The 15071-nt window shown below is 36.2% G+C and overlaps 1 protein-coding gene across 1 annotated transcript in view; it reads right to left on the bottom strand.

Moving 5' to 3' along the window:
- Positions 1-15071, bottom strand: part of NBAS (NBAS subunit of NRZ tethering complex) — a 158525-nt gene that overhangs the window by 25729 nt on the left and 117725 nt on the right. Inside the window, exons 47-48 of the mRNA XM_068183435.1 lie at positions 12312-12401; positions 9864-10059 (exon numbers count right to left, since the gene is read on the bottom strand). Of these exons, the coding sequence (XP_068039536.1) occupies positions 9864-10059; positions 12312-12401 (286 nt within the window). The remainder of the gene's footprint in view (positions 1-9863; positions 10060-12311; positions 12402-15071) is intronic.

The following is a 15071-nucleotide window of genomic DNA, read 5'->3' as shown; positions in this document are numbered from 1 at the left end:
GAAATGCTTTTTACAAAGGACATATAAAATGACAAGTTAAATAGAAATTTTAAAGTCAATTATTCCCAATATGAACACAAAAATCAAAAATCAGTCAAAAAAAAAAAAAAAAAAAACAGAAACAAACACAATCTATAACACTATACAACTATTCCTGAAATTGCACAGCTACTGACTCTACACATGTAAGATGAGCAGCTTTTAAAGGCTATTATTTATTTCATTCTCTTCAAACTGTTTCAAGATATTAGAAATCCTATCAGCTTTGATGTTAAAGACATCGTATACTTGTGAAACAATGCAAAACCACAAGCATGTATTAAACATCTTATTCAAGATTTTCACATGACAGAGCAACAGTAAACCCCTTTTAAAGGCAAAACCACAAGTGCTATACTCTGCAACACACTACCAGCATCCCACTATTTCTAAACTAGGGTTTCTTTTAAAAAAATCCAAATTAAACAACTGTAAATTGTGATTGAGGGGAAAATCCTCCAGTACACAACAGGGTCAGGCTGGGGAGAATAGTAACAGGCTTGGAAAAACAAACACACTGTATCATTTAGCCACTGGTCCACCAGCATATGGGCAAGGGCATACAGGATGGAGAAAGTCAAGGGCAAAGGACTTTAACTGTCAACTTTAAACAGGCTGTTTTGATCTTACTTTCTCCATCTACCCTAGTTCACCTTTTGACAATTCTACTTTCAACCCATTTTGGTAAATGGAAACTTATGTGGTAGGAAGTCACAGGTGAGAAATGGCAACTTTTAAAAAACAGTTCCATTGGCCCCACAAAATGGTCCTGTATAGTAACAGGATTATCTCTAGTTTAATGAAAAAACACAACAGCTAAAATATGATCCAGTTTACTGCAGATTAAATTCCCTTGCTTGAAAGCAGCTTTTTTGAAGCTATGCTTATGGAGTTATCCCAATCAATGCAAAGCAACAGTTTTATTAAGGAATAGTTACTTAAAAACAACAACACCAACCGATAAAATATTTTAAAAATCCCCAACCACATTCCAAGGACTGTGTCAGGGAGGTTTAGGCTGGACATTAGGAAAAGGCTCTCCACCAGGAGGGTAGCTGGGCTCAGGAAGAGGCACCGCAGGGAAGTGGTCCCAGCATGAGCCTGACAGAGCTCAGAAGTGTTGGGACAGTGCTCTCAGGCACATGGTTTGACTCCTGGGGAGTCCTGCGCAGGGCCAGGAGCTGGACTCATTCATCAGGGGCTGCTCTGACCTACACTGAAAGCCACCAACACTGTCTGACAGATCAGAAAGAAGTGTTTGCTATCAAAACTACAATCTTAGAGCAATCAATTCCAAATTAAAACTGAAGTCAAGGGGTTTGCATGAACAAACTCGGTGCTCACAACCCGTGCCTTATATCCCAGAGGAGGAAGAACTCTGAAGTCAGGCGTTCTTGCACTTTCCCAAGAGCTGGGCTTCACATATTAAAACTATTATTGAATTCTGAGCACATATGCAAGCTTGCTGCATACAGAAACTAAAGAGATGCACATAATAGCACAGGTAAAATCCTGCTCAAGTTAAAGCCAGTGCACAAGATAAGCAAGTTATGGGATTCAAGTTAAAAAAACAAATCAACAAGAAGCCTACTGGTGATGAATCAAACTAAGGCTCAGCCACATGTTGAGTTATTATAGAAATACCCAAGAACTTTTTTCTTCTGAAGTGATTTATATATTAATTCCTTATCTGCTTCACATGCAGCTCAGTAAGAAATGCATGTAGATCCAATAAACACAAATGTGTTGCCTAATGCATAAAAATGGATAACTTGTGCAGAAAATAAAATCCATTCATTTGTATTCTGCAGGAGACTATGTCCTAATCTGCAAGTACATTTCAGCACAGAGAAAACCTCTGAGGACAGTACACAGATATTGGTAGGGAGAATAAGGGCAAATAATGAAAAAAAAAGGATGCATTTGAAAGACTCCTGTAACTAGCTAGCTGGAACTGAAAGAGACAGGACTAACATACGTTATTTAAATTGCACATTGTCGAGGAGTGTGTTAATACGTAAAAATTTGGATGCAAACACCTGAGCAACATGAAGTATACACAGACATGTTAAATAATCTTTTTGTGTATGCATCAACTACTAATCACTGTTTTGTAATTCAGAATTTATGTATTATATAAATACTCTAACAGACCAGACAACAGTATTAGAAGCTACAGCCTAGAATTGACAAGATTTTAATCTTTAAATATTTCTTTTAAGCTGTTAACTCAGCATCAGCAATTTCCTTCATACCATACACAAGTGGTTTTTAATTTACCCTTCTAATCACCACTACTATCAAGCAGCAGTGCATCCACAAGCTCACAGTATTCACCCCTATGTATAACTGCTGTCTTGAAAACCAAAGTATGCAATTCTTGCTAATAGAGCAAAATTCTTTTAAAAGCTGTTTACATGTAAGTGAAATGTTTTCAAAATAAGTACTTCCAAAATATCTTCCTGTAGATAGGCAGGACTAGAAAAGTCAAAGATAAATTTCTAAAAAGAAAGACTCCCACTAAACTAAGATACTGTCTTACAGGAACAAGAGGTTGTTGATGTCAACTCGAATTTTAAGTAATATTTCAGTATTAATCTTTCCAGATAAAAAAAAGGAAATGTATATTTTTAATGAAAAATTCCTTCATTGTTTATCCATATATATGACCTAGGCCAAGAGCAATTAAAATACCAGGTGGAAGGTTATCACAAAATTATTTAAGCTGTAAAAACTGAATTAAGCGAGTAGCTCTGTTGCAGCGATAAAAATAATCCGAATAGGGCAGGCAGCATCCCGCACCTGTCGCACCAAATGGCAGTTGGTGGTTTTCCTCTTGATTTGGTGTAGCTGATGTCCTACCAGTCACAGACTTGACAGCTGGGTCCCTGGGTAACAATAGCAGCAATGTGGAAAAAGAACCCCTGACTCTCTCAATCAACATGAAATATCACAAATTCCTATAAAGAACTATTTTAAGAATACCTGAGTGAGGCCATCAGATGATACAAAGTTTGCAGATCTCTAAATAAGAATTGTCAATTAGCAAAATGGCTGATGGAATAAGAAAACTGTTTGGAAAACAGGACAGCATCCACTGTCACAGTTATTAATAAAAAAATACTAATTTAAGATAGTAACACAATAATGCCTAAAGAAAACCAGTTTTACAATTTACTTATATTTTCAAGGGGCTTAGAACAACATTCCTGACTAGAAACACTGAAGAACATAATCTACTAAGAGGAAAAAACTCAAAAAATGTAAACCCAAAAAAACAAAAAAACCAAAACAGTTTATGACCAAATAGTAACGGTAGAAAGTAGAATTTCCCATGGGTTTATGGCTGCTTCCTTGTTTATATAAACTATGTTTTAGGGAGACTGCAAGCATTGAACAGACAAAAATGCAGACAAATTATTTTCAAGGCTAGTTTATGTCAAAAGAAAACTCCAATAGACTCAGAAAAAAGAAGTCTAGGGTAAGTAAATGACTATATGATGGCAAATAAAATGTAACAATGGTAACACTACTGCATTTTAAGATATGCTACATTCGTCTAATCAAGTCAAAACAGTAACCTGAGCCTCACTGAATGAAATCCAGAGATCTCTGGTTGATGTACAGATGAAGTCAAGAGAGCAATCAAGGTGTTGGGATGCATAACCATGGACTGGTAATTTCCACAAGGACAGCATATTCACTTCTCCAATTACCTTTCTCAGGAGGTGTACTACATATCACAGTGGGCTCTGAGCTAGGGGAGAGGATACTTACTGAGAGAAAAAGCTGTGGAGGAGGTTGTGTGACTGGAATTGGTTACTGAGAGTAAACAAGAGAGTAAGGAGAAAAGTGTAGTGAATAGAGAATTTGATTTTCTGGATTTTAATATCCTAAAAAAACACAGAATTTAACAAATCACATAAAAAGGTTAAGTGACAGAAACACAGAATGGTTTGGTTCAGAAGGGACCTTAGAGATTATCCTGTTCCAACACCCCTGCTATTGGCCAGGGACATCTTCCAGTAGACCAGGCTGCTCAAAGCCCCATCCAATGTGGCCTTCAAACACTCCCAGGGATGGGGCATTCACAATTTCTATGGACAACCTGTTCCAATGTCTCACCACCTTCACAGTAAAGATTTTTTTTTCTACCACCAGTTTAAACTTACTCTCTTCCAGTTTGAAACCATTCCCCTTTGTCCTGTCACTTCAGGCTCTTGTAAAAAGTCCTTCTCCATCTATTTTGGTGGCTCCTTCCAGGTGCTGGAAGGCCACATTTAGGTCATCCCAGAAGATTCTCTTTTCCAGGCTGAACAATCCCAACTCTCTCAGCCTTTCCTCACAAGAGAGGTGCTCCCTCCCTCAAATCATCTTGGTGGCCCCCTCTGCACTCACTCCAATAGATCAATAGCCTTTTGCTCATGGAGACTCCAGGGCTGGGTGCAGCACCCAGGTGGGCTCTCACCAGAGCAGAGCAGATGGGCAGAATCCCCTCCCTCACCTGCTGCCCACGCTGCTTTGGACGCAGCCCAGGACACATTTGTCATTCTGGGCTACAAGGGGCACATGGCTGGGTCATATCCAGCCTCTCACCCACAGCACCCCCAAGTCCTTCTCAGCCAGGCTGCTCTGGATCTCTTCATCCCCCAGCCTGGAGTAACATCAGGGGTTTCCCCAGTCCAGGTGCAGCACCAGCACTTGGTCTTGTAGAAACTCATGAGATTCCCATGGGTCCACTTTTTGAGCTTGTCCAGGTCCCTCTGGATGGCATCCCTCCTTGGCAAAGTTTTAGTGTGTTTTGTGCTCAGTGACATATGGTGTGGACTAATGCTGAAAATTTAGCAAGGGATATCCAAGGAGGAATCACAGCTTGTGCACCAATTTCTTTGAAACGTAATAACAGAAGTCTGATTGTACTGCTAATAAGCTCTTAATTTTTCTGAAACTGGGATCAAAACTGTTTCAACCATTCTGCACTTAAACCTTCATTACAAAAGACCTATCAGAGAAAGTGAATGATCCCCCACCAATCCACTCCAGAGCATTCTTATCGTCCTCTGAAGTAACTGCTACTGGTCACAGAACACTGCAGTGCCCAGGGCTCAATTCAAAACTTGTGTGCAGTCATGCTATATTGCTTTTCTCTCCACTTTGTCTTATCTGCTATACTTGTGTAGTTAAAGGAAAATATTTCATTTGCATCTAAAAGTATTTAATTAATCATACACGCTACAATTTATGTTCCCCGGAAAAAAAAATTCACATGTTTTCATATGGATAAATTGCATCTTCAAGGAATGGAAATTAGTGTTTTAAAATATTAATTAAAACTTAAATTAAATTTCTTAAGCTTAATTTTTATGTATTACCAGAAGAGAAACAATGTCTCTAGAATTATAAACAACATCATAACAAATTTACTCAGACTTGATAGGAACATAAATCTTTCTTCTATTTAAGCATTTTTCACAAATAAAAGATGGCCGAGGATAAAACAGATAGAGCTGTTTCACTTGTGTTTTGCCAGATCAAGTTAAATACAGGTCATTGCTACCTGATAAATGGCTTCAGCAAAATCACTTCTCATGTTTAAATCTCTGACATGAGAAGAGGAAATAGGAAAAAGCTGAAAATCACTGGATATTGGCATTCCCATTGAGACCATTCTCAAGTAACTAGTATGAAGAAACAACATTTTTCATTAACACGTTTTTCATTGCACATTTTTCATTAACAGGGAAAAGACTAACAAAGCAGCAATGGAGTCTTGACAGTTTCCCCGAGTTCTCAAAAAGTCAATGCAGACATTACAAAGGTTGCTGAGACACAAGTTTGCATATGCCATACATCAACTGCCATATAGGCAGGAAGGAAAATGTTTTGTGCACATCCCACACACACAACACCAATTAATCTGTCAAATTTTCAAAGCTAAACTTTAGGGAAAAAAAAAAAAAAAAAAAAGAGAAGTGCCCAAAGTCACAATTTTAAATCCTTAATAGACATTCCTTCCAATTTTCAAAAACATTAGCCCTCAGCAGCTCTCTATACCCAAGATCACAAAAAAACCATAATATAACAGTATGAGGGGGAAGGCTAAATGAGATTACCTTCTGTAAATGACAAAGCTATTTGCATTTAAGTGGCATGCAAGTAGTAATTACATTTTGCATTTGCATAATAATGAAACAATCCTTTTAAGAAAAGGTGTGTCCTGTAAAAGCTTCACAATTAATAACTTTGTATATGAAAGTAAGCCTTGGTTTACTTCCAGAAGCTTTACTAGTGCCACTGTAACTTCCTGGGACAAACCCTATTAATTTCTTTAACCTATGCCTTGTAACTGGTCACTGAACTGAACAGTTAACCACACACACACACAACCTGTTAGCTGACACTTCAGGCTTCTTAGACACTACTGAGTCATTACAGACTATATTTTTATATTATTTGAAAAGAAATCGATTTCCCATCTTAGATGAATAAAGATAAATTTTGATACTAACATTCTAAATTATGTCTTTCTTCCCCCTCCAACATTTTTAATAGAGAAAAAGTCAGTATTTTTACCCATATTTTTCATGCACCAGTTAACTAGAAAATTACAGAACCTGAAGACCTCAGATAAAATTCATCAAGGGGATTAAAACAAGGCATGCCTCCTCCTCCTCCATAGCATGGGATGCTACTGGAATGTGAATTAAAGACTCTCAAGCCTTTGAAAAATGAGGACCCCTGAATTTTTAATTTTGTTAACTAATCATTAGAGAACTGGAAATCACTGTGTTTCTGAGTGTTTGATAGGTAGCTGCTTCCATAAAGTACATTTTTAATTTTGTAAGAGCTGGCCTGTTTCCCAGCACATTGATTTGTGGGACCACTACTTACAGCACCTAGAGCATAATTAAATATTAAGTCCCTCCTTGATGTATGCAAAGCCTGTCTAAGAGGATTAGTAGACACACTGAGGGTGGCTTTCACACGTTTTCTGGTAATTGAACACTGCAATATCATTTAAATTATCTTTATTAAATAGAAATCCACATTCATACCTTATAATATCTGCTGTCCCTTTTTGTGCCAAGGATTGGTATAGGGATCCCCTAAAAGCATGCAAGAAATGCCACGCATGTAATAATAAAACAGTCTGGAAGCAAGATAATGAATACATTTTTGACCTATTTTCAATCTAAAGTTCATTAAAAAGCCCTGAAAACCAACAACCTTTAAACACATTCCTGTAAAATCTAAAAACAGCATTCAATCCACAGCCCCTTCCCTCCCCACTTATTTTGAATGTGATTTTTTTTTTTTATTATTATTTTGTTGGATGAGAAAGGATGACCAAATTAATAAAGGTGTAGTGATGCTGGAGAAAGTGATGTCTACAGACAAGGCAGGCAGACTGACATAGTTTGAAAGATGAGATTCCTCCTGTCTACTTCTTCATCCCAGATTGCTCAGCAACCTGATTAAACTTTTGAGTTGTCCTTCAATACTCCCTCCTGTAAAACAGGGGGGTTGCTTTTAAAGGTCTTTGTACCTGAAGTGTGAACTTGCATGAGAAAATTGTGTCTTATCCATAATGCTCTGCCAAAGCTCATATAGAAATCTCTCTTTGCTTTTCAGCAGCCATGTAAGCGCTGACTTCTGCAGTGTTCTTGTTCCACTAACATGCCAGAAGGACTGGGAAATGTAGAGTTTTCAATCTGCTATTTTATGATTATATTTTCCTTGTTTGTTAATTCACAAAATATGCAAACTTAGTAAGACCTCAAACAAGGCCATCACTTGCTTTTCTAGTATCAGTTTGGATTTGGCATCAGCTGACTAAAAGAGGTAAGAAGTCCAAAATAAATACATCTAAGACCACTTATTTATTTTCTTGGACATTTGTGAAGAACTCTGAATTTCAGTGACAGATATCTAATGGACAAACCAACATAACTCTTCTGTCTAAATAACACATTAGTTACATAGCACAAAATATTTGCAGAAAAGAAAGGGTTCTTATCAACCACACTGAGCTTGAGCTGACATGAAAATGATAACAATTTTTAATATATTCCAAGAGGACTATTATAATTGCACACTGTAGCAGAAATTGGGGTGCATAAACAATTATTTTTATGTATGTACATTTAAGCACTGCTTTCACTGTTGTTAAGCATGAAAGCTATTTCTATACTTAGCTAAATAATATATATACAGAGAAATTAGTATTACAGTGTTGTGTACATACTTTCATACAGTTATCTCTGAAAGGTTTGAGCTTATCTAGTACATTATTCAAACTTTATTACAAGTCTTCTTGTGCTACTTGCCTACTCATCAGTGCTGAAGTGATCAGCAACTCTGTGATGAGCAGATGAACTGCTGCTCAGTCAGTACAAACTTCTTCCCTCGCAAAAAGAAAAGCAGGCTTTCCTGCTTGAAACTAGAAGTATTCTAAAAATCCATTCAGGAAACAGGAAGTAACTGATTTTATGGAGAGGCCTGAACAGGCTGGAAGATGGAGCCAGCAAAATTTGCACAAGGTTTAACAGCTGTACTGCACCTGGAGCAGCACAGGTGGGGACAGCACAGCTGTGGCTGTCTCAGCTCTGCTGAGGGAGCCCCGGGGGTTTCTGGTGGGCAGTGAGCTACACATGAGCCAGCAGCATATGAAATGCATTCAATTAGGTCCTAAAATTTGGTTTTGTAACCAAAATTATTTGTAACCAAATAGATGGGTGTTTCTTTTTGCAAAGTTATACATCCTGACTTACAAGATTATGGGAGAAAATAAAAGTTTGATAAATATTTAAGGTAATATCACAAATGTAATGAGTCTCATAAAGCTTCTGTCAAATATTGGTTCTTTTTCTGTCTTCTACAAACATGGCTGAGAGCTATTATCTGCCTGTATCTTTTTTCCTAAGACATACTCCAGTTGAATGTTTTATAATTGGAAATGATTTTGAATTGGAAAGCATGTCACAAGCAACACAAATACTGATAAAGGGCTGAACTGAAGATGAAGAACCAATCACAGACACCTGAATAGTAGTCGAGGAGTTAAATGCTGGTATTACTGTTAATACAAGAGAAAAAGTAATTTCCAAAGAAACCAAGAGATAAGTACTTTCTTTTCCTTTTAAGATTTTTAGTAGGATTGTTCCCTTGGATGAATTTAGCACAGCAAGTCAAAACTGAGATATTGCTTTTGTTTTATATGAATATAAAGTGGGTTTCTTCATAGATTTTTTTGGCACTATTAGAAATATTCTATTTTTGTTCTGTAAGGTCTTGGCATGGGGGGAGGCACTTAGAAAATGAACAAAAAGTAACTCTGCTTCTGAACAATTCTACATGGAGCAAGAGCTATTCACATTATTTCAAAACTGTTACACATTCATACAATAATACTTAAAGGCTCCAGAAAAAAAGAGTCAGTGGCCAGTAATTATCATGCTAATTCTGAGTAAAATGTGACACCAAGTGGAAGATAAAGAGGGAAGGAAAAACTGACAGAAAAAAATGGTCACAAAAGAAAGAAGGTACAAAAACATCAAAGTCAATGTTTAACACGGAGGAGAATCACTAGCATTCCATCAATTTCAGTATTATGTACTCCTGACCCTAAACAAAAATCAGAGAAGTCCTTTACTTTTATGTAACTTTGTTTTTAAAAGAATCAGAATGTTTTGATTTAAAAAGGAAAGTAGGATTAACTTCCAGACAGGATGTATCACAACCATATACTGCAGAGCAGTGTTTCATTATGTAATCCTCACATAAAACAGTTCAATGCTGTAATTTGCTGCAATCAGTATTAATACCTTTGTTTCAGGCCAGCAAGCTCTGAGAACAGCTTGTGTCCTGAAGTACACAAGTAGCTTGCTATCCTCATCACTGAGATGGAAGGCTTGCTCCAGAATTTGCAATACCCTAATGCGAGGCTTCACTGCCAGGGAGTCATCACCACAGAAAGGTCTCAACCACTCCAGAAGGTCATCTGAAGAAACTATTTTCTCCCTGTAATTAAACAATACTGTGTTAAACAGTCTCAGGTAATAATCCTAATGAAAATACTACATGCATTTTTAAAACTTAAGCACATTCAGTATGTAAGAAATACCTAACACCAGGAAACGGAAGATCTGACCTTTGTGAGGCTGCAGGGAAACTGGCGCTTGTAAATCAGGAGCCCAAAGCTGTGTGGACTTCAAATGACTATGTAATATCACAGGAATCCATCTGTACACTTACATATTCTCCCACAAACTACCCTGGTACCATACAGTGGTGCTGGGATTCAGCATCTGGAAATCCAAGTCTTTTCAAGGGATCTGGGCCTGACTGATGCCTGTACTACCACACCATCTGACCTTATGGAAAACCAGCTTGAATGCTTGCATTTTTAGTATGACACTTCTATCTTTGAACGCTTATTCGTACTGCCACCCTGCACTCTTTTTCTTCCTTTAAAAGCCCTTTCTTACCATTCCACACACACAAATTATTTTCTCCCATTTGCAGCTCTAGCCTTATGTTTTTTTTCTGTATCATCTCTACCCAGCTTGATCATTCTAAGTTCTTAGCATGATAATGACTGCAATATGTCCAAAATCCTTAGAAGGAAAAAAAGGAAGATGTAAAAACCTCTAAACTTCGGGGTCAGACTTTGTTAATTATGAAAACTCTTAAGTATATAATTTGATTTAGAAAGTGAATTATATCAAATACATTCTGTGTGGAAGCATTCACAATTCACAGATCACCATGAACTGACCAAGCAGCTCATAGCTGGAGACAGAATAATCTGTGCTGTCCCTCGGAGGCTATAAATTAACAGGTACAAAATCAGTAAATGCTGTTTTAACTTTCAGTAATATTTAAAACTCAAGCAAACTTGTTTCTTAAAAAAAAAAAAGCCAAGAAAGGGGCTCCTGGTGGAGTGTGATTTGCAACTTAAGTTCCCTTATTTGTCTTAACAAGACAGACAGGAAAGTAATATGAGACAGAAAATACTAAGTTAACCTGTCCTGCAGCTATGAAATAATAAACATTGACATCTGAGGTTTTCATATTACAAGGATTTCAATTTTACTTAGGCTTTATATTGTCTGAATGATGCTGTTAGCTCAGAATTCCAGCTGAATTAGACATGCCTTTGCTGAACAGGTGGCATTCAAACTGTAAATTAAAAATTTGGGAATTAAAGGGACTTGCTGGAATATCTCAAGAGTTTGTAGAGCTTGCACTTGAGGCTTACATATGTTTTCTTGAGGAAAGTACTTCTGTTTTGTAAATTCAGTAGCTGAGTTTTAAGGTAATAAATAAGTATTTAAAGGAATATAAACAATCTCTTGTAATTATAATTACTTTCACTCCAGCTTACTGTTTCAGCAGTTAAATGTTGATCAAGTATACAACTGAAAGAGTCCAGAAAGCGTATCTCAGAATAAAATAGTACCTACTTGTCCTTATACCTTAGAATACTGCAAATTATATTTACTGCATTTTTTTACATCTGTTCAGTCTACTTCAGTATCCAACATTCAACTAATTTAATTTCATTCCAGAAGCCTCAAAAAATAGTGTAACTGCTTTTGTGTGGCTACCAGAAAGAATGGGATTTTATTATCATTATTATACATGAATTGTTCATTTGTACATCTGGGGGAAAAAAAAGCTGATTTTATTTTTTTTTTTTTGCTTCCTTTTCTTTACAGGAAGTGAAATGGAAAATGTCAGAAAATATACAGGCTATTATGTGATCTGAAGTAAGGACATTCCCAAAAGAGGAAAAAAAATGTGGTGAAGCATCATAAAGCATTTGGGAAATTATTTCTGCACTATACGTTACAAATATGAACAAACTCAAATATCTAAATTCAGACATCTGAAAGTGAATCATTTTAATTTGCAATGTATCAACTAAACTGAAACAAAAGAAGTGACATGCTCCTGGTAGATATACAGTCTGCAGTAGTCACAGCTGAAAAACCATTTTTTCATTTCACTGTAATACACAGTTATCTTAATTTTAGGTTCAGTGCTTTCTTCCAAATGATCAAGTAAAGGCTTCTGCCAGGGTTTAGATTTCGAATATGAAAAATGATAGCTGGTTCCAGAATAAAGTCTTAGAAAATTAAGTGCAAACCCATTATATATATATATATCCATGAAGAAAAATCATCCATATTCAGCACTGTACCTTCAAAGCTTTCATGAGAAGCATCTTTCAAAGTCTTACCCAAAGAATCCATACAGGAAGCTCTTACCCTTTTTCAACGCTTGCATGCACTGCAGAAATTATACCTTCAAGGATTCCAAGTGGATCTTTCTCTGTTGTAGATGAGTCACCATTTCCACTATTAAGGGAAGACAAACTTACAATTAAAATGGTCCTTAATATTGTATCTCCTTTTTTGCACTTCTAGGATTTATATTAATTGTTCAATAATTTTAAGAATGTTCCATTTTCACATCTAAACTAGTTCTAGGATTTATATTAATTGTTCAGTAATTTTAAGAATGTTCCATTTTCACATCTAAACTAGTACCTTTATTTTTATGTCAGAATAATGCAAAAAAACAACAAGAAAGAGTGGGAAAAAATTCTAAAATTCTTAAATGAAACTTGAAAGGAAAAGCATAAAGTTTAGTGCTTCTAACACATATTATTAGGTCAGTGGAATATTCACTTGTAATCTCACCACATTAAAGATCAATATGAACTAAACAGACTTAAAGTTATACATAAATGTCACCATCTTTTCTGTCCAAATCCTCTTGCAGAATCTCTGTTGACTTAAATTAGCTCAACTGTAGCCTGAGTCAGTAGTATCCTACTGCTGATTTATCTGGGGTCAAGCCACCATGGAACAGCAGCCTCTGTGCACGTGTGGAATAGAAAAATGTCCATGATTCTAATTAGATGTTTTAGTTAAAATACAGTTTTCTTTTGGAGGTTAAAAGATTGTAAAAATTGGGTGAAAAAAGAAAGAAAGAAACAAACAACCCAAAGCTATTCTGGTAGGAAAGCAAGCTTTGCTCCTAACTCAATGAAAATTACATTTTCAGCTAAGATTTTCCATTAATCAGACTCAGTGCTGAAAGAGGGAGAGATTTTGCCCTGGTACTCTAACACAACACACAGTGTCCCCACAGAAACCACGGTGGCGACAGTGATGCCTGGATGAACTGGAAAAACAACAGCTTTGCCTGGCTTACTTTGTCAAAGCTGCATTAAAGAAAGAGAAAAAAAAAGGTAAATAGTTCCCAAGTTATCTGACTGGAGATGATTTGAAAAACCTAGAGAAAAAGTGTATTTTCCCTATAGCTCATCACCACATCAAGTTTCTTTTGATACTAAAAATATCAGCCTCTTCCTAGATCTGCTCTTACCAATAACAAACTTATCTAGACTACTTTGACTGTTTTATCCAATGCCAAAATACTACACAGCTGATAGTAATGTGCAAAAATAACCGTGATATTCCAAAATATTTTTTGTCAAGAGTTAGAGAATATTTAGAGTTTTGCAATTTATTACATCAGAAAGATAAATATATCTCCCGGACAGTGATTATATCATCTGGCATAGAGACCTAAATCTTTATAACCTTTATTTAATGTCTTCCTGCATTCAGAATTTTCATCTTTCCCATTTTTATTTTAGTAAGTGGCCAGCACTCCAGTGAACAACACTGGATTAAAAATCAATATGACCCTATTCAGAACAGATACAAGATGATTTGTTGCATGATGAAAATTTAGTATACTCATTTTATATTATTATATTGTACTCCTAAAGTTTGAAATAAGAGTAGAAGGCTGTTGACACTGGTCTTTTTCTCAAAAGACACTTTACATATGACTGATAAAAATGCTGTTCTTAGTAGCAGTATTACCATATGGTAGCTAAATAACTTTTTTATGAGTGAAGCTTAAATCTCGATATTTTTCTAAACATCTTCAGAATATCTGGAAACAATCAGATCACATTATAATTTATAGTACAGAATATACAGAAATATTCAGGGTTTTAAACTCTCAAAGACATATGCCTCCAAAAGATAAAATCCATTGTTACAAAAACACAAAAAAAATCATTCTCAGAAGGAAAAAGAAAAAAAAAACAAAAGAGTGTATTTTCATGGAAAGAAGATGTAACAGAACTGAACACTCTGTTTAGGAAAAAGAAAAAAAAATAAACCCTTTAGGGCAGAAGTGTCGAAATGGTAAAAAGCAGACCAGTATTCAAATAATCACTTTATGCAACTGGCTACATGCATTAGGATATGGTTTCATTTTCCTTTAAAATGTATAAAGCTAAAAAAAAATTATTCTATATCCCTAGAGTGAAGACAGAAGACACTTCATTAATTCTCTTTTTATAAACCACTTTGTTAGTGATTTGTTTACAGGCCAGATTTAAATTTTCCTGGTTTTGTGCTCTTTTTTCAATTAATTTTGTAATAAAAACACATCTACAAAGGGCATTAAAGGGCATTAACATGGCATATCAAAAGGAATACTTGTAAAGCTTGCACACTAAGAACGGAATGAGTATTGAGACAGAAACGAACAGGACATTTGGAGCCCTTCAATACTTAAAGGGAGATTATAAGAAAAAATGGTGACAGACAAGACAGTCAATTCAGATTACATATAAGGAAGAATTTTCTCCAGTGAGGCTGGTGAGAAGACACTGGCACAGGCTGTTCAGAGAGGTGGTGGATGCCCCTTTGCTGGAAACATTCAAGACCAGATTGGATGGGCTCTGAGTGACCCGATCTAGGTGAAGATGTCCCTGCTCATTGTAGGGGGTGTTGCACAAGATAACCTTTAAAGGTTCCTTCCACCCCAAACTATTAGGTGATTGTACAGTGTACAGAAAGTGAGTTCTTACTGCTCTACTTGCACTTACTTATGTTTAGTGTACAAGAACAACAACCATATCAAAGGAAACCGACTGGCAAAACTTGTATTTTGGTATCCTCAATTTAAAGATCAGTTATGAACAGTCCTAGCCCCTC

This window comes from Anomalospiza imberbis, chromosome 3 (assembly GCF_031753505.1).
Source record: "Anomalospiza imberbis isolate Cuckoo-Finch-1a 21T00152 chromosome 3, ASM3175350v1, whole genome shotgun sequence".
Classification (NCBI taxonomy): domain Eukaryota; kingdom Metazoa; phylum Chordata; class Aves; order Passeriformes; family Viduidae; genus Anomalospiza; species Anomalospiza imberbis.
Note: the sequence above shows the minus strand (reverse complement) of the source record. Positions and strands in the feature narration are given on the sequence as shown.